The sequence below is a fragment of the Manis pentadactyla genome, chromosome 3 (genome assembly GCF_030020395.1).
Source record: "Manis pentadactyla isolate mManPen7 chromosome 3, mManPen7.hap1, whole genome shotgun sequence".
Lineage (NCBI taxonomy): Eukaryota > Metazoa > Chordata > Mammalia > Pholidota > Manidae > Manis > Manis pentadactyla.
In genome coordinates this window covers 216,085,325-216,108,736 of record NC_080021.1, presented here as the reverse complement: position 1 = coordinate 216,108,736, position 23,412 = coordinate 216,085,325, and the positions used below count along the sequence as shown (strand labels likewise).

The 23,412-nt window shown below is 56.8% G+C and overlaps 1 protein-coding gene across 2 annotated transcripts in view; it reads right to left on the bottom strand.

Moving 5' to 3' along the window:
- Positions 1-23,412, bottom strand: part of HMCN2 (hemicentin 2) — a 134,661-nt gene that overhangs the window by 10,279 nt on the left and 100,970 nt on the right. For both annotated transcript variants that reach the window (XM_036913576.2, XM_036913577.2), the window contains exons 63-86: positions 23,032-23,175; positions 22,784-22,943; positions 22,564-22,688; positions 21,913-22,096; positions 19,481-19,578; positions 18,738-19,001; positions 18,053-18,243; positions 17,508-17,589; positions 17,278-17,414; positions 16,523-16,664; positions 16,298-16,442; positions 15,385-15,512; positions 14,664-14,820; positions 13,715-13,836; positions 12,721-12,885; positions 11,415-11,522; positions 10,995-11,129; positions 10,491-10,631; positions 9,796-9,986; positions 8,637-8,850; positions 7,560-7,694; positions 6,364-6,554; positions 4,746-4,827; positions 2,593-2,862 (exon numbers count right to left, since the gene is read on the bottom strand). In XM_036913576.2, coding sequence (XP_036769471.2) covers positions 2,593-2,862; positions 4,746-4,827; positions 6,364-6,554; positions 7,560-7,694; positions 8,637-8,850; positions 9,796-9,986; positions 10,491-10,631; positions 10,995-11,129; positions 11,415-11,522; positions 12,721-12,885; positions 13,715-13,836; positions 14,664-14,820; positions 15,385-15,512; positions 16,298-16,442; positions 16,523-16,664; positions 17,278-17,414; positions 17,508-17,589; positions 18,053-18,243; positions 18,738-19,001; positions 19,481-19,578; positions 21,913-22,096; positions 22,564-22,688; positions 22,784-22,943; positions 23,032-23,175 — 3,711 coding nt within the window. The remainder of the gene's footprint in view (positions 1-2,592; positions 2,863-4,745; positions 4,828-6,363; positions 6,555-7,559; positions 7,695-8,636; positions 8,851-9,795; positions 9,987-10,490; positions 10,632-10,994; positions 11,130-11,414; positions 11,523-12,720; positions 12,886-13,714; positions 13,837-14,663; positions 14,821-15,384; positions 15,513-16,297; positions 16,443-16,522; positions 16,665-17,277; positions 17,415-17,507; positions 17,590-18,052; positions 18,244-18,737; positions 19,002-19,480; positions 19,579-21,912; positions 22,097-22,563; positions 22,689-22,783; positions 22,944-23,031; positions 23,176-23,412) is intronic.

Below are 23,412 nucleotides of genomic sequence, written 5' to 3'. Positions count from 1 at the left end.
TGCACTCGAGTTGGCCTATCTCTAAAATGAGGAGGTAGGATCACAGATGTTCCAAAGTCCTGTTGGGGTCTAAAATGCCAGGAGCCCGTGGTGGTGGTGGTGGGGGTCTGGCACGCTGGAGGAGCCTGTGCCAGGAGGCACTGTGCCGGAACTGACTGCTGCCACCTGGACACCCCCCGTTCCTGCAGTGGCCCTGGCTCCAGCCACCCTGCAGCTGCTCTGGCTGGGGTGGGTTTTCTAGCAGCCACCAGGCGGTCTGGAAGCAGACGCTCGTCAGCGCTAATCAAATGGATGCTGCGGCACAGCAGGCCCTTCCTCTGGCTAATGGGCCAGCTGTCTCATTCGGATGGCATTCCAGAAGGCAAGAGCCGGCAGCCAGCTTGCATCTCAGCCCACCAGCTCTCAGGGGAAATTAACAACAAATTGCCCATGATCTGTTGAAAAAATAACATGAAACACTCGACTGCCAGGATCCTAAGTGGGTAAATCAGGGGGCTGGTTAATTTTGGATTCCAGGAAGCAGGACCATTTTCCTGCAGCCTCTAGATGCGGTCTGATGAGATTTGATGCCATCTGGGATGTCTCTTGACAATATCTGCAGTTCTGGAGTTTATGAGACAGACAAGAGAAGGCCATGAACCTCTCCTGGCCTTGTAATAAGGGGATGAGGAAGGAGTCAGGAGCTGCAGACAGGAGGGAGGCAGCACGGCCCTGGCAGCTTCAGAAGGGGACAGGAAATTGGGGGCCAGTAACGATAAGCCACTGTTGACTTTCTCAGACATGGTATGACTCAGCAGCCTCTTGTCTCTCATAAGGCCAGTCCAGTATGGTGCACCCCCTGGCCCCAGACTGCTGGGAAAGGAGAAAGACAAATTCACAGCTAGGGGACCTCAAAGCCTTTAAACACCTTTAGCAATGCCCCTCGAAGGAATTTACCCTACAGGAATATTCAGGTCAGCACACAGATATGTACCACAGTGTAGTTTTTGGAGGGGAAAGTGGACAAAAAAAAAAAACCTGTTGCTTATTTCAGCCAATAACAATTAAGTTTTTTAAATGTGCCTGTGGAATGAGAGATAAGGCAACCATTGAAGAAGATGACAACTTGGTTTACGGCAATGGGATGCTGTCCGAGAGAGTAGGGAAAAAGGGCAGCTTGTAAAGACAACCTGTAAATTCAACCTCATCTGTAAAAAGAAAACAATGTATCTCTTTACAGTCAGAGAAAAACACGTAGACGGACATACTCCAAGTAACTGTCTCAACTATTCTGGGTAATTGCATTATTCAAGATAATTGGTAATGACTTTATTTTCACAGGTTTTTCTAAATTATCTGGCCTTTCTACGATTAGTATATGGGAGGTTAAGAAAAATAAGGGGGCTGTTATGGGCTGAATGTGTCCCCCTGAAAAGACGTGTTGAAGTCCTAATCCCCAGACCTCAGAGTGTGACCTGATTTGAAGACAGGCTCTGTACAGAGGTAATCAAGTGAACGTGAGGGCATCAGGGGAGGGGGGGTCCTAACCTAGTGACTGGTGTCCGTATATAAAGGAGAAATTGAGAGACAGACATGCACCAGAATGCCACATGAACATGAAGGCACAGATGGGGTGGTGGTTCTACAAGCCAAGGAACCCCCCAGACAGCCAGCAGGCCAGCAGCTAGGGGAGAGCATGGAACAGATTCTCCATGACAGCCTCTCTAGGGAAGGAGCCGACCCTGCTGACACCCGGATCTTAGATTTCTAGCCTCCAGAAGTGTGGGACAATCCGTTTCTGTTGTCGGAGCCACCCTTCCGTGGCACTCAGTTATGGCCACCCTAGGAAACTAATACAGAGGCCACGTTCCGAGCTCTGCGGTTTGGGCTGGGGGCTCTCGAATAGGAGAAAGTACGAATTGAGACCAAGCTCTGAAATAAAGGGAGGGTCTGCTCAGACCTGAGACAGCACCTGTGGCTGGGTGTCGGAGAAGCACTGAATTTCTGGAGCTGTGTGCCTGAAGGAGGTGATGAGACTAAGGGCCAGTTGGTCGGCAGTGGGCTTCAAGTGGCAAAGTGTCAAGTACCAACTCCGATCAGTCCGGAGGGGCTGCCTAGAGAAGTGTTCTCCAGAGAAGGAACAGGACGTTGTGGGCGGTGATAGATTAGTGATGCCTGCCATGAACAGGGAAGGGGCAGAAACCGAAAGCCACAGACATGGGGTACTTACTAGAGAGGCGCAGACTTAACGCTCACTGACTTGCCATCACGCTGCCTGCATCATTTTACTCTGGTTTTCAGGATAGACTTTTCTCAGTTTTTAAAGTTTGGTCTGACCCAAGGGAGAAGGGAACTGATTGAGGAGACTTGAATGGCAGGCGCCAACAAGTAGGATCTGTTACTGTAGCGTCTCGGAGCCTCAGCTTCCCCAGTTGTAAGGGGCAGGGTAGGGCCCTCCCAGCCGGTTCCTTCTAAGTTTGTGACTTGAAGCAAAGAGAAGAGTCGGGAACTGGCAGGGCAGCGGGCCAGGCTGCCTACAAGCAGCACACAAATCCCCATTGGGCGCGAGATCCCGCCTCTGTCCGTGAAGGTCTGAGCAGGGAGGCCCCGTACCTCTCACGGCCAGGAACGCCTGGGCTGTGGCAGAGCCCAGGAGGTTGTGAGCGACGCACTCATATGTGCCTGTGTCCCCAGCCTCCGCTCGCTGGAGCCACAGGCTCCCATCAGGCAGGGTCCGGAGCCGCCGGCTGGCCCGCAAGGGCTGGCCGGCCTGCAGCCACTCCACCGTGGGCTCCGGCTCTCCTTTGGCCTGGCACTGCAGGGCCACATCATCCCCGGATCTCACTGTCACGTCCTGGGGCTCCACTTGGAATATGGGGGCACCTGTGGGAGGCCCAAGGCAGCTTTTAGGAACATTTTCTTATTTTTATATATTCAAGTGGTACATACTCATTTAAATAGATCAGAAAAACAGAGGCAGAAAGGAGAAAATAGAATCACAAATGATCTTCCTATTCAATTACCATTCCTGAGTTTTCCCTTCTAGACACAATTGATTTCCTTGTGGTAATGTGACCGTATTGCATTGAGCCACTTGCTTTCCTTTTTTTTATTCCACAACAAATCATAACCACTTTTCCATGCCATTAAAGATTCAATTTTAGTGGCTACTTGGTATTCCATTGTTTGGTCTACTACGATTTGCTTAACCACGTCCCCATCGTAAGGACACTGATAGGGAGTTCCCGGCGAAGGGGTGCCTCTTGCCAGCACTGCCTCTACTTGATGCCACGTGATGTGGGCAGATGAGGGCTCTGTCACTGGGGACTGTTCTCACCAGGTCACTCCCTGACCCTCAGTTTTTGCATCTGAGAGATTTTAATTCCTGTCCACTCACAACTCCAGGCCCTTCACGGTGGCTAAAATGAAAAAGAAGGAAAATTCCCAGTGCTGGTGAGGATGCTGGGCAAGCAGAACGCCCCCCTGCTGTGGGTAGAGCGGCCAACTGGCACAACCACTGAGGAAAGAGCCAGTGTCTACACTTCCTGTGGCTCCAGGGCAGAACCCACTTCTGGCCTCTTCCAGCTCCTGCCGGCCGCTCTCATTCCGTGGGAGTGGCTGGCCGCAGACAGAGGGAACTTGCTGGTGTGGTGGAAGCGTCCTAAAATGGATTGTAGCCGTGGCTGTACAACGCTATACATTTACTAAGAATCACTAACTACACAGAAAATGGGGGAGTTTTTTTCTCACTTTTAAAAAACTGTGGTAAAAAACATAACATTTACCACTTAAGCATTTTTACGTGTACAGTTCAATAAAGTACACTCACGCTGTCGTGCAACCATCCCCCATCCATCTCCAGCACGTTTTCATCTTGCATCTGAAGTTCTGTCCCCGTTAAACACTGACTCCCCACTCCCACTCCCTCAGCTCCTGACACCTGCCGTTCTCCTGTCTCTGAGTGTGACGGCTCTGGGGACCTCGCGTCAGTGGACCCCTGCAGTATTTGTCCTTGGTGGCTGGCTTGTTTCCCTGAGCATAATGTCCTCAAGGTGTCAGAATTTCCTTCCTTTAAGGCTGAGCAATATTCTATTATATGAATGGATGAATTTTATGGTATATAAGTTATGCCCTAATAACCCTTTTTTTTAAAGGTAAAACTCTGGACAGTGATCACCTGGGGTGAGGGGCAGTGAATGGATGTGGGTGCTGGGAGCATCAGGGAGCTGGTGTTGCTGTTTCTGATCTGGGTGCTGGTTACCTTGATGGGTTCCCGTTATGACAACCCACTGAGCTGTATGTACACTTGTGATGTGTGCTCTTCACCCCACATGTGTTCATCTTCAATAAAAAGTTGTATTAAAAATCCTTATTTAAACTATGTCCCAGGGCTCGTTTGAGGCTCGGTGCTCTGTAAACTCTAAGCTGCTTAGCAAATGCAAAAACTGTCACTGGGATCTTGGTGAGAGTTTTGAGTTTTGATAAGTGGCTGTCCCCAGGCCCAGCTCTTAGATCCCTGGGTATTCATTTGCCCCAACCCTGTTCTCCATTCCACATTTCAGGGGCTGGGGTGCATTTCATAGGACTTCAGTTGTGTTTTGATAAATATTTGTAAGAGAATTCCAAATCCCTGGCCCTACCCCTCTGCCCTCCATCTTAATCAGACAGCTGGGGCCATACCAGCCATGCTGCTGCCCAGACGCCCCCTGAGTGCCCACAGCACAGTGCCCCCACCCAGGGCCCAGAGAGGGGAGGACGAGACTCACTCTGCAGCACGAGCATCACCACTTTCTCTGTGGCGCCCATCTCATTCTCCGCCAGACACTGGTACTGTCCTGCGTCATCCATCTGCAGCGGGCACAGGAGGAGGGCAAGGGGAACAGCTCGAGACAGCTGGGCATGGACGGGGTGACTGGCGCAAACACATCTAACCAGGAAGGAGCTTAGAGCATAAACCCAGCCCGGGGCTTGCACATTCCATCAGTAGCGCCTCGTGTCCACTTGTCAATGGACATCCAAAGCGAATCTAGCCCCCTTTCACATGTGGAACTTGGGGTGTGACTAAGGGGGTGTGGATTTGTTAGCCCAAGTGGAGCCATGTGCCACCAAAGTGTGATTTAGAGCCACCTCTTCCAAACTGTGTATGCTGAAGTATTATTGGTCTAAGGCACATTACCAGGGATTCCTTGAAAAAAAGGGTTCCATGATGGAATAAGTCTGAGCTGAACAACAACAAGGTTCTGAGCTGCAGGACTTCTCAGGGTTTTTATTGTGCGAACGTGCCCTACAAGTCTTCTGGAGGGAGGTGGTTTGCAGCATCGCCCCAGCGTAGGTGAGAGGGACACTTTCTTCCCAGGCTGCGCACACGGGGCACAGTGGTGCAGCTCAGGAAGGACGCAGACTCAGACTTACTGCGGAGCGGCAGTGCCACCATGAGATGGAGCTGGGGCACAGCCCGAGGCCTGTCCCCGCCCAGGAGATGATATCCTGGTGGCCACTCCCAAAGCACTGCCAGGGGGCAGCACAGCACGTAGTTAAGAGCAGATTTGGGGGCCAGCCCAGTACAGGACCACATCCTGGCTCCACTGTTTACCATCCCGAACCCCTTGTGAGCACTGTCCCCTGTCCCTGGAGTGTGCTGTCTCCCCACCTCTGAATGGGGAGTAGCCACGGGGACTGTTGTGAGCATTCAGCAAATCCTGCTCCTTAAGTGGGCATGGTGCCTGGCCCACGCTGAACACTCCGGTACCGGCAGCCGCCATCTCCACTCTTGTTATGGCTGCTTCTGCAGCATTTCTAGTCCTGGCATTATTACTGCCTAGAAACAGGCTCCCAGGTGGGCTGCCATCAAAGACCCTGGCGAAGAGCTTGACAGGGTGGAACTGTCCATTTCTGCATGACCACTGAGACCTGGACCCGGAGGGAAGGTGGGCGGGGGCTGTCCCAGGCCCAGGGCTTTGGAAACAGCACAGAGGAAGACTCAGCAGAGCTGGGGTGGGGTCCTGCTTGGGTGCTTGCTGGCTGTGGGCCTCTGAGCCTCAGCATCTTTGTCTGTAAAACGGGCACTCTTATGTGTCTGGCTTGTCCCATGGGGTTGTTAATATTTACTGGCATTACTGAGGGACCAGCCCCTCTTAAATACCTGGTATTTCTCATGATAAAGCTATAAGGTAGAAACAGTTATTAGCCCCAGTGAATGGGTGGGTGACTGAGGCGCAGAGGGAAGTCCCTGGCTGGAGGTCACCCTGGTTAGTGGGGGACTGTCTCTGGACAGTACTTTGTAGCCTGGAGAGGGTGGTGGCAACCTAAAACATTCCTACACAATCAGAAAAGGCCGGGGGTTATCCTGGGTGGCCCCACCCAAGGCACCAGGCCCTGCCTTGCCTCGGTCCTGCGGATGGTCAGCGAGCCGTTCTGCAGCTGGTGTCGGAGGTGGGTGCTCCGCAGCGGGAGGCCATCTTTGATCCAACGAATGTCAGGCGTTGGGTTTCCACGGACCACACAGTCCAGCCGGACGCTGCCCCCCACGGGTTCCACCAGGTAGGAGAAGGCCTCCCCTTCTAGGACGGGAGCCTCTGCATGAGGTGACATCAAACAGAGGGTCAGAAAGGAGGCTCCCTCAGGCTCAGCCTCCCGGAAGGCCATCCCCGAAGGCCTGCCTGCCAGATCCCAGGGACCTACTGGCCCAGCATGGTTGCATACGGTTGATGCAACAGGGATGACAAAAAGCTTCCATGTGTGGGTCAAGTGAAATCGACCGACAGCGACTGCCAAGAACACCGCTGCGGATTTGAAGCTGAATGAGAATGGTGCTGTGATTGATTACTGATGCCTGAGACAGGCACCGGTGGGAGGGCAGTGTTCCGAGCGTCATGTAGTCACTCTCATAGACAGATTACCCCAGCTGCCGAGTACCTGCCAGGGACTTAGGATCAAGGACGTCGTGATCATCAGGACAGCTCGGTTGGTCACAGCAACTAAGACACCCTGGTCCTCATAATCACTTCTTGGATGCCCTGTGCTGGTTTCGTGAGGTTGAATCTACCAACAGCTGCTGCCGTGTCCTGGTGCCTTGGGCTGCTCATTCTCCTCCATCAAGCCCTACCCCCCACCTCCATCCTGAAGTTGAGCAAACTAGATCATCGTGTCACCGAGGGTTACTGTGCTGCTCCTGTTCAAGCAGGGCTATGGGGCACAGTGGGTAGGCTACCAAGCTTCACCCATTTTTCTGCCACGGTACCCTGGCCCCATGGCCTCCTCCCACACTGGCATCGTCCAGCTACAGGCCAATTATTGGATCTCAATTCTACCCACAGCCAAGCCATCTGGGGAGTATAAAGAAGATTGATGCTGGGGTCCCACCCCAGAGAGGCTGGTTTACCGAGTTGGAGGTGGAACCCCTGGGCCTCAGTATTTTATAAAGCCCCTCAGGGGACCCTAATGTACAGCCTGGGTGGAGAATTACTAGTACAGAGGTCAGAAGGCTGACTTCTTAGAAAATAGCCTGGTTTCAGGTAGATGGGTCCGGCTGGTTCTGACAGACTGAGGTCTTGAGAAAGGCCACACGGCTCACACCCTACCCTTCACGTGGATGAAGCTGACTGTCTGCACGCGGCCCACTCTGTTCTCCGCCCAGCAGACGTAGGTCCCGCTGTCCTCTCTGGTGACGGCCACCCGCTGCAGTGTGCTGCCCCCGTCCTGTTCAGACACCCCTTCTGTGGTAGAAACAGAGATGCCCGGGGGTCTCTGAGCCCAGGGTGCTAGGAACCGCCTGCCCTGTTACTTCATTCAGGCCTGTATACCCAGCAGGTGCTCAATAAAGGCACAGAAAACAGGTGTCCCTTCTCACGTGGGGTCAGGTCCCTTCATGGAAGCACAGGTCATGTCAGAGGATGTACTGTAGAAGCTCTTTTACCAATTTCAGGTCCATGCTATGAGCTTGGCAAGTGGCCAAGGGGGGGCCCCTGGGGGCCTATTAACATGTGCCTCCTGCATTAAACCATTCCAGCCTCAGAACCCCTCAGTATCTCCACTCTCCACTTTAAGATGAAGAGGGCTGAGAGAGGCAGCATCCCTTGCTGAGCTCCCTGCCCAGGAAGTGGTGGGGTCGAGGCAAAGCCTTCTTCCCAGGTGTGCGAAGGTGGCTTCTGCACACATTTCATGGCACCTGTACTCAGGTTTAGGAGGGTCGGGAAACGTCACTTTGCAGTGGAGGGGCTTAGCAATTCATCGATTCAGCAGATGTTTATTGAGCACCTATGATATGCCCTGGGTCCTGGGCAGGCCTTGTGCCCCTGCAAACATCACATGGGCACCAGGTAGGAGGACAGATCCCCCCAGGGAGTTTGTCCAGGGGCCCACATGGAGCAGCCGTGCTGGCCTGGAACACAGGCCCTCCTGGCCCTGAGGCCTCTGGGGTGGAGTCTTTTTCACATGTGGCTTCCTGCCAGGTCTGGCTCGTGTGTGATCACATGTGGCCACATGTGGGTTTGCCCTGTACCCCGGCACAGGGCCACGTCTGGAGACCCAGAATCCACAGGACCACCTGACTTGCCCTTCCTCTGTGGTGGGCTGGGGGTCCCTACTTGCTCCCCCTTCTCCATGCCCTCCCCCTGGAGCCCCAGGCCCCCATCCACCCACTCCCGGCAGGTCCAGACCTGTGACTGGCCGGTCGTTGATGGTCCAGCCAATGCGGGGGGTGGGGCTGCCCCGGGCAGCACAACGAAGCCACAGCCTGTCCCCGAGGTGCAGGCTTCGGTCCCCAGGCAGGGTGGTGAAGACGGGCAGCGCCAGGATGGTGAGGTGCGTGCGGCGGCGGGTGCGGCCCACGGGGTTCTCAGCCGTGCAGATGTAGGTTCCAGCATCCCGTCTCTGCGAGCACAGGGAAGGGCAGACCTGAGGCATGCCCCACCCCAGCCTGGGCCACAGTGCTCCTGGGACCCATTTGCCTACAGGTTCCCATGAAGCATCAGCCCAGAGAGGCCAGGTGACTTGCTCAAGGTCACACAGCTAGTAAACGGTTCCACCGCACCACTGCTCCGTGCCTCTCCCTGCAGCCTTCACCCGGCTCTGCACCTTCATAATCAAAGCCCCGACTACATGATGGCAACAGTTACCGCTCACTGGGTGCTGACTATGTGCCAGGCCCTGTGCTCAGAACTTGACCTGCACCTGCTCACCCACGCTCCCATCATTCCTGGGGCGGGTCCTACTTTTGGCGTCTTTAGGGACAAGGCCCAGCTGAGCTCCAGGAGAAGTTCCATGGCGCTTCGGAGCAGGGCTGGTGCTCTCGCCACTGCACTATCAGGCTCCCTGTGTGGCAAGGCCTGGGGACACTGTGACCCCTTCCCTCTTCCAGGTGCACCCAGTGAGCCGCCACCCATCCATCAGGGGAGCACCCATTCTGTAATTACAGAATCTCATAAGCGCTGATGGGTGCAGGGGGTCGGGGATCCCACCCACACCCCTGGGCTCAGGCCAACATCACAGCATGGTTGAGAACTAGTTACAGTTTGGGGACACAAAGTCACGTCCCACCTCCACCCCAACCCCATCCAGGGCTCCCTCCCACCCTCAGGAAATAGCCATGGAGGTTCAGGTTCAAATCTTGCTTCTGCCTCTTGGCAACAGTGTGTCTTGGGAAAACTGGGTCCACACTGAGCTTCAGTTTCCTCATATGTACTCAGGGATGAAATACCTATTTCTCCAGGTTCCTGGGATTAAAAACTGCATTGTGCTGAGCACAGAGCGTGACAACAGATGTTTGCTGTTCCAATTGCCGTTCCTCTCTGTGCTCTGTGGGGCCAGGGCCCTCACCTCTGAGTTCTTAACCAGTAGCTCCCCGGAAGGCAGGACGGTGAACTTCCCCTCAGCTCCAGACACAGGCTGGCCATCTTTTTCCCAGGTGATGTGGGGCTCAGGACTGCCTCTGGCCGTGCAGGGCAGGAGGGCGTGGGTGCCCTCAGTGGCGGACAGGTCAGGGAGGCCAGTCTCGATTGAGGGTGGGACTGTGGGCAGAGGGAGGTCCACTTAGGGACTGGGGCTGGGCTGGGGTGGGCTGCCCCTTCCCCAGTGACTACGCACACCCCTCAGCCCCTCCTCCACCCCTTCCTGCTGCCCCCGCCAAGTCCCTGGTCATTGCCCATGGTCTGGACAATCTGGGGCCCCTGAGTTTGGTGAAGCTGTCACACATGACCCCATTGCACACTCATGCACACACAATGACTAAAGGGACAGAAATAGCTATTGTTACTAGAAAGCCAACATGAATGAGGATGACCAGACTAGTGTCCACGAGCAGCCAGAGGAGTTACTGTCTGAAGCTAGACCTTGGTGCAAAATGGGACACGTTTTCCTTCGATTCTTTCTAGAGTGCAAGCCATGCTGGGGTAGGGGAAGATGCAGGGATGTGCCTCCCAGGGACCAGAGCCAGCCAGGGAAGGGAGTGGCTCTCAGGAGCATCAGAGCTCCTAGCTCTCTGCGGCCCACCTTGTCCCCCTCCCTGGGCCTACCTTGCACCACCAGCCTCGTTTTCCCCACAGCACTGCCCACGCTGTTCTGGGCAATGCAGAAATAGTTGCCAGCATCCTCTGGGCTGGCATGGATAATCCGCAGCTGTCCGCTGGCTAGGACCTGCGTACTCACTCCTGGACCTGGTGGGAGGAAATCAGGAGCCAGTGGCTGGGCAGCAGGACCCCTGAGGAGGGCAGGACCCTTGGGTTGTTCTGCCTGACCAGGGAGCAAGTGACTCCTTGTGGTCACAGGGTGAGGGGGGAACAGAGTGAGCATGGAAGCCGGACGCCCAGGCTCCCCAGCCCCCCAACTCAGCCACTGAGGGCTCAGGTAGATCTTGGACCCTGGGTGGTGAACAGAGACAGGAGGCCAGGAGGTGAGCAGGGCCAGGGCCTTCTGGGACCTTCTGGTAGGTGTGCTGAGGCCCACGGGGCAGGACGGAGGAAGCCAGGTGCACACCATTCTGCCCCCTCCGGCCCCAGGGACTCGCCGAGGGGACTCACCTGCAGGGACGCTGAGCCCCTCCTTCTGCCAGGTGACGCTTGGCCGGGGAAGGCCTGAGGCCTCGCAAGGCAGTCGCACCTCTTCTGCCACGACCACCCGAACCACGCTGGGCAGTGGTTTCACCACAGGGGCGGCTGCAGAGGAACAGGCTGCAGAGGTCCCTGGGGACCCTGTGACACCCGGGTTCCTCTGCACAGGGGGCCTCTAAGCACCCGAGAGAGAGAGGCCTCTACAGGGAACTCAGCCCGACACAGGAGGGCTGATTCTGTTCTCCCCGCGAGTCCCCTCAGGGAGAGATTGGAGGCTGCTAGGGGCTTCTGGAACCCGGGGTCCTCACCTCCCTCCCCAGCCCCAAGCGCCTCTAGCTCTCCACGCACTCCTGTGCCCCAGAGGCCAGGGCTGTCTGGGGGGACCCTTACCTTGCACAGTGAGGACCACCTGCTTGTGGGCCATGCCCACGGAGTTGCGGGCTGTGCAGGTGTAGCGCCCAGTGTGGATGGGGAGGGCCTGCCCAATCTCCAGGGCTCCTGAGGGTGGGATGGGGCACAGGGAGGTTGAGAGGGTCTGGGACAGAGCCATCCGGGTCTCACACCCCCTACGCTGGTGTCTGTGTTGCAGGCCACCCCGTCTGCCTCCTGCCCACTGTAAGCAGCATGGGTAGGGGGAGGGAGGGGGACCAGGGTTCTAGGCCTGCCTCTGCTCCCTGCCCAGAGCACAACCACGGGCAAGTCCCTTCCACTTTCTGAGACTCAGTTTCCCCATGTATACAAAGAGGAATCATATAGGATGGCCCATAGATCCTTCTGGCTGTGATGTTTCAGAATCTGTCACTGCCCTGCCTGGGATCCCTGGCCTACCCGTAGTTCTGAAGGGCCTTACCCTGCTATCCTTGCCATGCTCTGCTGAAAACTTGCCTTCTCCAGGAAGCCTCCCTGGATGCCTGCCTCCTCTGTCCTCCCTTAGCCCTGGGTGCTCAGGGAACACCATTTTAACCTTCCCAGACCACAGGCTGTACCTCAGCAGTCAAGTAAGGTGGTTTCTCAACTGTCCTGGGTGGAACCCCTGAGGGCTGGCTGAGTGGGCAGGGCTGCAAAGCCTGCTGGACTGGACACCCTGCAGCCTCACCCCAGGCCCAGATGGAACCAGACGCCTGGCTTCTTTCACCAGGTGGGCTTCCCCGTAACCACTTAACAGAAGGAAGGGTTCTATTGCTTTGGAAGAGTTTGAAAAACACAGACTGGCCGTGGTTCCCAGACTTGAGGATTTCACTAACAACAAATACAGCTAATTTGGAGAATCCCCATAAAGCTGACAACTTTTAATTTTGATAAGCAAAGACATTTCAAAACTCACTATCTACTCTCACCTTAATTTCACAGAAGAAAGGAAGTTTCAACACCACGCATTAAGAGAAAAGTAATTTCAGAATAAAGGACCATTCTAATGAGGTAAGCCTAGTTTTATGAAAACTTGTATGTAGCTATTTTTCTCATTTTGCCATGAAGCAGCACTGATTTGCCTACTAGCATCAGGGAACCACTGATGGAAATCAAGACCCTAGCACATGGGTGGGGATCCTAAGGCACAGAGGGGGCGAGGGGGTTCTCCCAGGTCACACAGCAGGAAATGGCAGAGCCAGGCTGTACCGCCCGTCTTGCTGCATGACGCGGCCCCAACGGAAAGCTTTCACTTCCGCCCAAGTCTCCCAGTGTCCCCCTCATGTACCTGAAGGTGAGACACGATAGCCGCTCCCTCGCACCCCCAGCTGGGTGCCCGCCTTGCTCCAGGACACAACGGGGGCCGGCACGCCTGTGCTGTGGCAGGTGAGGACCACGGGTGCCATCTTGGTCACAGTGAAGTCTGTCTGGTCGTCAGCGATGGTGGGAGGCACTGAAATGCAAGCCAAGGCTGGAGGACCCACTGACGTCCCCTGGGGACACGCGCCACGGGCCAGGCGGATGAGGACTATGCACAGAGTCTGACCCAAGGTGATGTCAGTGATGACGGGCTGGGGAGGGAGGTGCAACAGAGAGGGGAATCACATCCACTCACTCAGGAAACATCTCTGGGGAGCTTGGGGGACAGTGTGGACTGCTTTCTTCAGAGATGCCAGCCAAGTATCTCAGGGAATGTTTCAAAGAGAAGGGACCTTGGCGGGAGCTCACAGTGGGAGAGACCAGAGGCCTTTGGGGGAAGTGGCATTTAATCTGAGATCTGAAGCAACACCAGGTGTTGGCTGGGTGAAGGGTGCAGGGAAGAGTGTTTGTGGCAGAGGGAACAGCATGTGCAAAGGCCCCAAGGTGAGGAACAAAAAGCTAAGCTATGCAGCTGGATCCCAGAGTAAGGCAGACCATGGGGTGAGCTGGCCCTGGGGTACTGGCTGGGTCACCCCACACAGGACCTTATGGGCCCAGGTGACACCTTGCATTTTGTCCTGAGGGCAGCAGGCAGTCGAGGAGGGAGGGATTTTAACCAGGGTGATGGCAAGGCCCAATTTGGGTTTAGAACATTCCAGATTAGGGAGAGGCCTCTCTTGTGAGTTCCCCCATGCCAGGAACAGTGCTGGGGCCAGGGTTATGTCAGTGTGGTGAGGGCGGGATTGGAGAGGGCTTCCTGGAGAAGGTGGCTCCCGAAGCACAGGAAGGCAGAGGCCCTGGAGGCAGAGAGAGGAAGGTGCTGTCCCAGCCTGGCTTCCTGATTCTCCTCCTGCCCAACTCACCATGGACGGTCACCCTGTAGAGCCTGCGGGCCTCGCCCACCTCATTGCTTGCCACACACTCAAACTGGGCTGAGTCCTGGAGGCCGGGGGCTGTGAGGAGCAGGGCGTCGGAGGGCAGGAGCCTGGGACGGACAAACAGACCCGTGGCCGCTAAGTGGCTGGCCTGGCTCATATAACACAATGAAAAGTTCCAAGGTGGCCTGGCGCTTAGCCTGTGACCTCCCTGTGCAGCCATCTGGATGGCAGCGGGGTGAGGTGGGTGTCTCACTACCATTTCCCCTTCCCTTATCTGGACCCCATCCCTGATTCTAGAAGTTTCTTCTTTAAGTTTCTGCAAAGATCTAGCTGTTGAGCTTGTAGGTAACTGCAATTTTAATTCCTATATGTCTCTATAACCCTGCATATTTTCTATAATTACCCTCTACGATAATTTCTATAATAATAACCATATCAAATCTTTGATCAGAACAACTTGTGTTTACTGAGCATCTACTTTAAATATAAAGCTCCACGGTGACCTGGCACTTAACACAACAAAACTATAGTCAATTAATTGGTGAACTGACTGTTTTAGGCTCCCAGGGATCATTTCATGATCAGCTGCATTTGAGATGTGGGGAGACTGGCCCTTGCAAGAACCAAGTATCCAGGCTCAGCTAAACCCAAGCCTCCACGCATTGATCGTTGTTAAACAAACAGTGGCTATAATGGTGTTAAAGACTACACATTTCTGTTTGGCTCTAAGTCCCAGATGTCCCCAGCCCTTGCCAGGCACCTTAGTGGAAAACCGTCCTGGCCCCCACGGCTGGGATACCAGTTCTGGCGCTGGCTTTGCGAGGCCCCAAGCACGTGCCCGAGTCTTCCTGACCCGGCTTCAGCTCTGCAGGACAGGTAAGCCCTTCTCCACCCCAAGCCTCTCCTGATGCCGCCAGAAGGACCAGCTCAGTACCTGTAGGCACCCTGCTGCAAGCGGAAGTCCAGCTTCTGTCTGTCCTTCCACCAGACCACGCGGGGCCTGGGGGAGCCGCTGGCCTCACAGGGAAGCAAGGCGGGGGTGTGGGCAGTCAGGGTCAGGTTGGAGGGGCTGGGGGCAATGGCTGGAGGCTCTGGGGAGAGAGCAGCCATCAGCAGACAGGTGCAGGATGGGGGCAGGACGATCGCTCCACCTTCAACCCATCCCTTCAGAGGAGCGGAGAGGAGGCTGAGAAACTCTCTGAGGGAATCTTCCAACAGGTTCCAGGGTCTGGGGTCTTTGCTTGCCCCTGAAGCTGGCAGCCCCTGGGTGGGGCATCCAGGAAGTAACTCCCCATCAGCCCTTCCCAAGGCCACAGGAAGTGGGCCCCACCAAGGGGGTCGGTTGGAGGGGAAGAGCAGATTAGGACACCTGGCAGTGATTCTGAATCTTACCCTCTCAAACATCTTACATCTTATGCATACTCACTCCATATGATAGGATAGCAGAAAGTGTATGTAATATATGCATAATAATAAATATGCGCCCATTGAGTGTGCGTGCTCAAAGCTTTTTATTAATGGGCTTCGTGGTCAAAAACATTTAGAGACCATTGCTCTTGGCTCCTGACAGCTAGGATGACCCAGACTAAGCAGGACCGGCCCAGACAGGGGATGGATGCTGAAGGCAAGGAACAGGCCCTCTTTTGTCCACCTACCAAAGACTTGGAGCTCACGGCCCTGCCGATCGGAGCCCGCAGAGTTGGATGCCAGGCAGTAGTAGTGGCCAGCATCCTGGGCAAGGACTGGCTGGATCCTCAGGGAACCCTCGGGCAGAACCTGCAACCTGGAACAGAGGGAGGGCTGCCCTGGAGACCAGCAGACCACTGAGGCCCTGGACCCCTGGTGGTGTCTCCAGCAAGACCCTTCTCTCTGCCCCAGGATTTCCCAGCAACGGGGTGCTAATTCTGGAGCTCCGTATCCATAAGGCCAAGGTCAGGGGGCATTACAGCCATGGTGAGCAGTTTCCCACACCCTAACGAACGCAGCACTGGAAAGAGGGGGGGCCTGCCTGCTCCCACCTGCGCTCAGCCTCTCCCCAAGGGTCAGCAGGCAGCGGCATCCCCACCTCTTCTGAGAAGTGCCCCTTCCCAAGGGCTGCATCTTTACTGTGTACCACCGCCCCCCGGCCACAGCCAGTTGGACTGGGGATGGACAGGTCTCTTAGGCTGGACCAATGGAAATCTCTGCCCTAAGGATTCAGTCAGTTCTCTAGGCTCTGCACGTTGCTTGAACTGAGGAGCTGACATTGGGGGGTTAGTGAGGAGGCCAGGGGAACTGTCTCTGCCACGTTCAGAGAAAGAAGGTATAGAACGTTGGTCTGAAAGAGAGAGAGGCATGCGGCGCACCCTGCCCCCCCACCCCGCACACACACCCAGAAACAGAGATTCGCAACCATGGGCCCAGGGCCCAAACCATACAGAAAGACAGACCACGGGCATGCCTGTCCTTGGGTTCTGAGGACACTCATACCCTGGTGATACAGTCACCTTTCTGCTCCAACAGCCTGGGTGTGTTTCTGCTTATAACCTGCCAAAAGGTACTTGAGACCCTCCCCCTCCCAGCGCCCACCTGGGGCTCCCAGGATCCAGTGGGGCCCCATCCTTCTGCCAGCTCACAAGGGGTGGTGGGGCCCCATCCGCTTGGCAGGGCAGCAGGGCCGTCTGGCTCACAGAGGCATTCACTGCAGGTGGTCCCGGCCGGATGGTGGGCACCGCTGGAGGAGGAGCACAGAGGGAGCAGGTGCGGGAGCCGCGGTGCAGGGCACGGAGGGGCGGGGCGGGGTGGGGCACTCACTGTGGATCTCCACGCGGAAGGCCACACTGGTGCTGCCCGCGGCATTGCGGGCTATGCAGCTGTAGTCGCCGCTGTCGGCTGTGCTCAGGGCCTGCAGCTGGAGGAACCTGCCTTGCTCTGGGAACTGGGTGTGGGCATCCGCCTGTAGAGCCCCCCCAGGGGGTGGAGAGGCCCACATCAGTGTGGCCCACCCAGGCGGCGCCCAGGCACCAGTCAAGGAGCCCTAGGAAGCCCATAGGGGTGGACAAAGGTCTCTGCTCTGTTCTGGGCTGGCCTGCCGTCCCTGTCTTGATCCCCAACTGAGGACCTTCCAGGGAAATCAGCTCTGACAGGGGGAGTGGGCACCCTGCCCCTGGGGCTCTGCCTGTCGGAGATGTTTCAGAGGGGACCTGTGCTCAGACTGGGGACTGGAGCTTCTGCCGGAAGACCGACCATCCTTGGGTCCACAGCAGCAAATTGGTCCCAATTCAGGGCTGAGCAGAGAAGCGCAGTGACTAGCCCTGGGTAACACAGCCACTAAGTATAGCTTGAGGGTGTAATGCGGAGAACACAGAGACACATCAGAAGCCTTGGGTACAAATCTTAGCCCTGCCTCAGTGTCCCCATCCATAATATGGGGGTGACAGGAATCATAGGGGTGGAGAATATCAGGAGAGTGGGTGTGTAAAGTGCTGGCACAGAGCAGGCCTTCAGCACCTGGGACCCAGTCCGGTCAGGGCCTGGGGCCTGAGAGGGACAGAAGGCCTGGGACCCACCTGCAGCAGGACGCCGTCTCGGTGCCACTCGATCTCAGGCGCTGGCTCTGCTTCCACTGAGCACTCCAGAACCAGCTGCCCCGGGGCCAGGCCAACCACAGAGCGGGGGCCTCGGGGCCCAATGACATGCGGGGGGGCTACGTGGGGGCACAGAGGGTATGAGAAGTGGGCCTGCCCCTGCAGGCCCCATCCCACCTCCTTCTCCGACCCCAATCCTGGCAACCCCCTACCTTGAACTCTGACCCGGAAGCTCTTTTCGACTTGGCCAGCAGGACTCTGGGCCAGGCAAGTGTATAGCCCAGCATCGCCCACCTGGGGATGGAGTGGGGTGAGCAGCTGCCTCTGGCCTCAGCCTGCCCACCTCCTGATCTGGTTTCCTTCCCATGTAACTAAGGACCCAGGGTTCAGACTCAGGCCTGCTGAGCTGGCCATCCTGCCCTTCCAAGCAACACATTCCCCTCTAGGATGTTTCTTCTCTATCTCTGTCTCACCCGTGCTTTAGGGCTAGGGCCAAGCCTGCTTCCTCCAGGAAGGCCCCCACACCCAACCCCACTGCCCCTCGGCACCAGCCCTCTCTGGCCAGGCTGGGGGGTTGTCTGGTTTCTGCGTCAGCTTCGGCTCGTTCCCTGCTGGGAGCTCCTGAGGGCATGGCCCAGGTGGGACACCTCCATGTGCCCACCCAACACAGAGGAGGAGCTTGGCCAAACTTTGCCAAGTGCCACTGGGCACCCCCCTCCCCCCCCAGCCTCCTCCCACAGCAGCGGGGCAGGAGCACCTGCACGCCCTCCACCCGGAGGGCCCGCCCGGCCCTGTTGCTGTCCTCAGGCCTGCTCAGGGCTTGCCCGTCTTTATGCCAGGTGATGTTGGGTTGGGGGGTGCCCTGGGCATCGCAGTGGAGCTCCAAGGGGGTGCCAGGGGTCAGTGACAGCTCTGCAGTCTGGTCCGAGTCCTCGATATGGGGGGGATCTGCAAGACACCCCACCTGGCTTAGCCATAGGTCATCCTGTCCCCACCATCCAGACGCTGACAGCAGAGGGGACCACAGATAGGCAGGTGGGACCTGTATTGTGGGTCGGAAACCATGGCTACATCTTCCCGGGGACAATCATTTCTGCTTTAAAACCAACAATGACACAGTACAGAGGGGGACACACAGTTGACACAAATCTCGTCAACACTGCACTGCACTGATAAAATCTTGTGCTTGAGGCTTAGACTCTGCCCCAGATTTCAGGGGCTCTTGCCCTTTACAAGGTTTAGGGAACAAGACCAGGGAGCATGGCCCCAGGAGAATGGCCTACAGCAAGGTGAGCTGCACCTCGGTCCCCCAGTCCTGCACCCCGGCAGCAGCCCCAGGTCTCCAGGGACACCCCCACCCCACTCCGCCCTAGGCATTGCCCCCACACCCCGCGCTCCCTGCCCCAGTCTAGAGAAGCTGGTGCAGGGGGCAGATGACCCACCCATCACCGACAGCCGGAACTGCCTTCTCGCTTCCCCCGCCTCGCTCACGGCCACGCAGGAGTAGGTCCCTGAGTCACCAGCTCCCACCGTCTGCAGCTGCAGGCTGGGCCCCTGTTCGAGGCCCTGGAACAAGGGTTCACCATCCTTCATCCATGACACTTGGGGCGGGGGGCTGCCCTGGGCTTCACAGGGGAGGACCACCGGGGAGCCCCGGACCACTGCCACGTCATTCTGGAACTCCACGGGCTCCAGGACTGGGGGCACTGGGTAGGGCAGAAGTGGGCAGAAGTTATTTCATTCTGTGCCAGGAGGCCCTCACCCCTGGCCCTTTTTACTGCTTCTACTGGACAGAATGCCCTGCTCCGGGACGAGTTCTTCTCATCTCCAATCCTCAACTTAGACTGGACCTCCTCCAGGAAGCCTTCCCTGAACCCCTGAGGCCAGGGGAGGTGGCCCCTCTGTTCTCCCATGGCACCTTCTCAGTCCATTATCACTAGTCCCATGGAATTGTGATCCCCCTTCACAGAGTTACTTCCTGCACTGACTTCCTGGTGCCAGGGGCCACCTCTGCTCACTGCCAGACCCTGGTGTCTGGGAGCACCGGTGTCCAGTGGCTACTTATGAGATGAACGAATGGGCAATCAAATGAATCAAGGACTGAGTTGCTGAGTTTGCCCACAGGAGCTGTGATTCTCATGCCCTAAAGCCAAAGGACCCGCGTATTCCACCCCGTGCTCCGTACCATGCACCTGCAAGGTGAAGTTTCTGTCAGCCACGCCAGCTGGGCTTGCAGCCACACAGGTGAAGATGCCAGAATCTGCCAACTGCACCTGGGAGATCCTGAACCCCTCGAGAGCAGGGAGAGAAAAGGGGGCAGGCTTGGGGGAAACAGTCCCTCTCTTTTCCATCCTGTCTCCCAATGGCTTGCCAGCCAGAGGGGTATAGCTCTGAAACTCACACAGGAACAGGGCCAGCCTCTGATTAAATCCCTCTCCTGGTTCCTGGTGCCCCCAGAATAAAGCCCCGGCCTTCCTGCTTCCTCGGTTCTGAAGCCGCCGCTGTCCCAGCCAGGACAGTGTGCCTGCCTCCAGGACTCCCCAGACTCCTCCCCGCTCACTGGCTACTGTCCACGCCCTGTGCTTTCTCTCGAAGCCCCTTTCACCACAACCACGCCTCTCAGTGCTCCCGGTGACCCTAAACCCGTCTGCTCAGCTCCAGGGACAGCACACTCCCCTGAATCTCCTCCTACCCGCCAGCCCCTCCCCCTGTGCTGGGACCCTCAGACCTGCCCTCCTAACACTAGCAGCTGCGGGCACATCTGCACTTGCTCTTCGGGGGACTGCAGCCAGTCCAGGCCTCCAACATCACCTGTTTGCCGATGATCCCCAACAGTCTATCTCTTCAGACTCCTGAGCGGCATAGCAAATGCCTGGATGCCACCTTCTCTGGACGTCTAAGAACCTCTCCAGCCAACATGTTCAAACAGAACTGGGTCACTCCTCAACCTGCCCCTCCCACAGTGGTCAGATCTCAGAAGGTGGGGTACCTCGACCTTCCAGGTCGCCGGAAAGAGGCCTAGGAGTCGTGATCAACGGCGCCTTGCAGTTCCTCTCTGACCACCTTCACCCCATGGCTCTGATCCAGGCCACTCTGCATCTCACCCGGATCGTTGCCACACCCCCTGACTGCCCTCCCTGCTCTGCCACCAGCCCCATTGCCTGGGTCTGCAGAGCAGCCAGAAGGATCGTCTAAAACCCTAAGTCACAGCCCAGAAGAATTTAGAGATTTGAAAGGTATGTGTGCATCCATGTTCACAGCAGCGTTAGTCACAGCAGCCAGGTGGATGCAGCACACGTGTCCATGGGCAGATGATGGATCAACAAAACATGGTCTAGCCACACAAGGGATCATTATTCAGCCTTAAAAAGGAAGGAAATTCTGACACCTACTAAAAATAGATGAACCTGGAGGACATTATGTTAAGTGAATTAAGCCAGTCACAGGACGACTAATCCTGTAGGACTCCACTGATGTGAGGTCCCTAGAGTCATCAAATTCATAGAGACAGAAAGTAGATGGTGGGGGCCAGGGGCTGGAGGAGGGAGATGGGAAGTGAGTGTTTATTGGGGACAGAGCTTCCTTTTGGGAAGATGATAAAAGTTCTGGATGATGGTGGGGACGGCTGCACGACAAGGTGAGTGCACTTAACACCACTGAACTATACTAAAATGTTATGCATATTTCACCACAATAAAAGAGCAAGTCCATTTAGTCACATATAAAAATATTGAATCACTATGATGTACACCTGAAACTAGGAGGATATTGTCAATTATACTTCAGTTAAAAAAAAAAACCCTTAAGGCACACCATGAGGCTTCTCTGCTGAAAAACCATCCCTGGGCTCTCCATCTCTCCTTAGGAAAACCCAAGTGTTTCCAGGAACTTCTAAGGGCGTATGTATGCACTTGGCCTCCCCCTGCCCCATCTCTCGAACACACAGGCACACACTCACCTCAGGACCTTTGAACTTGCTATTCCCACACTCTGCCTGGAAGTTCCTTCCCTCAGGACCCACACAGCAACCTCTCTCACCTTCCACCTCTGCTCACAAGTCACCTCCCTGAGGGCCTTTTGCTGACCCTAAAATAGCCACTTTCCATCCCCTCACCCTACTTTATTCTTCAGAGCATATGTCCTTTGCAACACCTCATTTTTCTATTTTCTATTCCCCTTCGTCCTTGAAGCTGCAGAGGCAGGGGCTGCATCTTGCTCTCTGCTCTATCCTGGTACCCAGAACTGCACCTGGAACAAGTACTGGCCCATAAGTGCTGCTGAATGCAGGAAGACGCTGCTCAGGAACCTTCTTCCAGGAAGCCTTCTCTGATTTCCTCTATCCCGGGCCAGGCTAAGTCGTACAACCAGATGTCATCACCTGATCTGTGCCTCCCTGATGGGGCTGTCAGAGTCCGAGGGCAGGGCCCCTTTTGTCTCTGGAGCTCCGTTTGGGAGAGGGTCCTGTCATGCTCTCCATAATGTAATATAAACAATGTATGTTTATACCATTTGTTATTCTAAAAACCGTTCAGCTGTGTTTTTAAACCCAAGCTGCCTGAAGAGTGTGTCTGAAGTCTGCAATCCACTGGCCCCTGGGCCTGGGAGCCTCTCCCTTACCTGAGGGTGCGGCCAGAGCCGTGCAGGCGGGTGCGCTGGGAGAGCGGGAGGGGCAGGCCGTCCTTGAGCCAGCTCACGTGGATGGGTGGGGAGCCCCGGACGGGGCATGCCATGGTCACCAGCTCCCCAGGCTGGCTCACCAGGATCCCCATGCCCTCTGTCCCCTGCTCGATGGTGGGAGGAACTGGGGGTGAGCAGGGAGAAAAGAGGGGGCAGTGAGGGGGTCTGGGGAGGATGCCTGCATGGAGGGAGCGGGCTCCTCCCAGGGAAGTTCCAGGAGGCGGTGCTGACACCTCAACTCCTGCCACAAGCTACCGGCAAGTGTGTGGGGCTACTCCCTGGCTCCGCATCCACCCCCGTGAGGATGAAGCCCCCTGCCAGGGGCATGGGCTCACCCCTGGGCTCTCTTCTCATCTCCCTTAGCCCCAACTCCCCTGCTGCACCCCTGGGCTGGGGGACGGGGTGTGGAGGCCTGGAGAAGTTGGACTGTGGCCTGGCTCCCAGGGGGGCTCAGCTGGGGGCTGCACCAGGTCTCCAGAATCCTGCCCTCACCCCACCCTTCAGATGCCCTGGGGGAGGTGCACGATGGCCAGGCTTCTGCAGTCCTGGGACAGCGGGGCGGCCACCTCTCCTGGCTCCTCGGCTGCTCACCCAGCACATTCACACTGTGCAGCCTGGCATCCTCTCCAGCTGCGTTGTGGGCCAGGCAGGTGTAGGCACCCGAGTCGGAGGCCCTCAGGCCCTTCAGCACCAGGGAGCTGCCATCCAGGTAGAACCTGCCGCAGGGAGGGTTAGCCAGGAGCAGGTGTGTGAGGGTCTACATGGGGGCCCTGCCACCAGGGCCCCGGGGGAGGCACAGGCTGGGCCTTACCGGAGGTGGGGGCCCATGCCCTGGCCCAGTGGGCCACCGTCCTTCAGCCAGGCCACGTCGGGGGGTGGCTGCCCGTCAGCCTCGCAGTCCAGCCGCACCTCCTGCCCCTCCAGGATGCTGTGCTCCTGCGTGGTGCCTGAGCTCCGGATCTGGGGAGCCACTGCAGCAAGGGCGGCGGTGAGGCCCCACACAGTGGCAGGAGCTGGGGTGGGGACGGAATGTGCCGTGGGTGCATGGCGCAAACATACCTAGCACGGCCACCACAAAGTCCTTGCGGGCCTCGGCTTGGGTGTTCTCAGCCATGCACGTGTAGGTGCCAGCCTGCCCTGGCTGCAGGCGACTCAGCTGGAGACGGCCCCCCCGAGAGACGACACCGTGTGCCACGCTGCTCTCTGTGGGACGAAGGGGCACTTCAGGCCTTCACCTGCACAGATCTGCTGTCCCAGGTGCTACCACTAGACCCAGACACGGAAGTCCCGTGACCCCCGGAGAAGGTGCCTGTACCCCATGCTCACAAGCCTGGAAAAACCCTGGGAACCCTTGAATCACCCACCTGCTCTTTGAGCTCACAGGGAAACCAAGGCCCAGACAGGGGCAGGACCTCTTGCCATCCCTGACCTCCCTCAGCC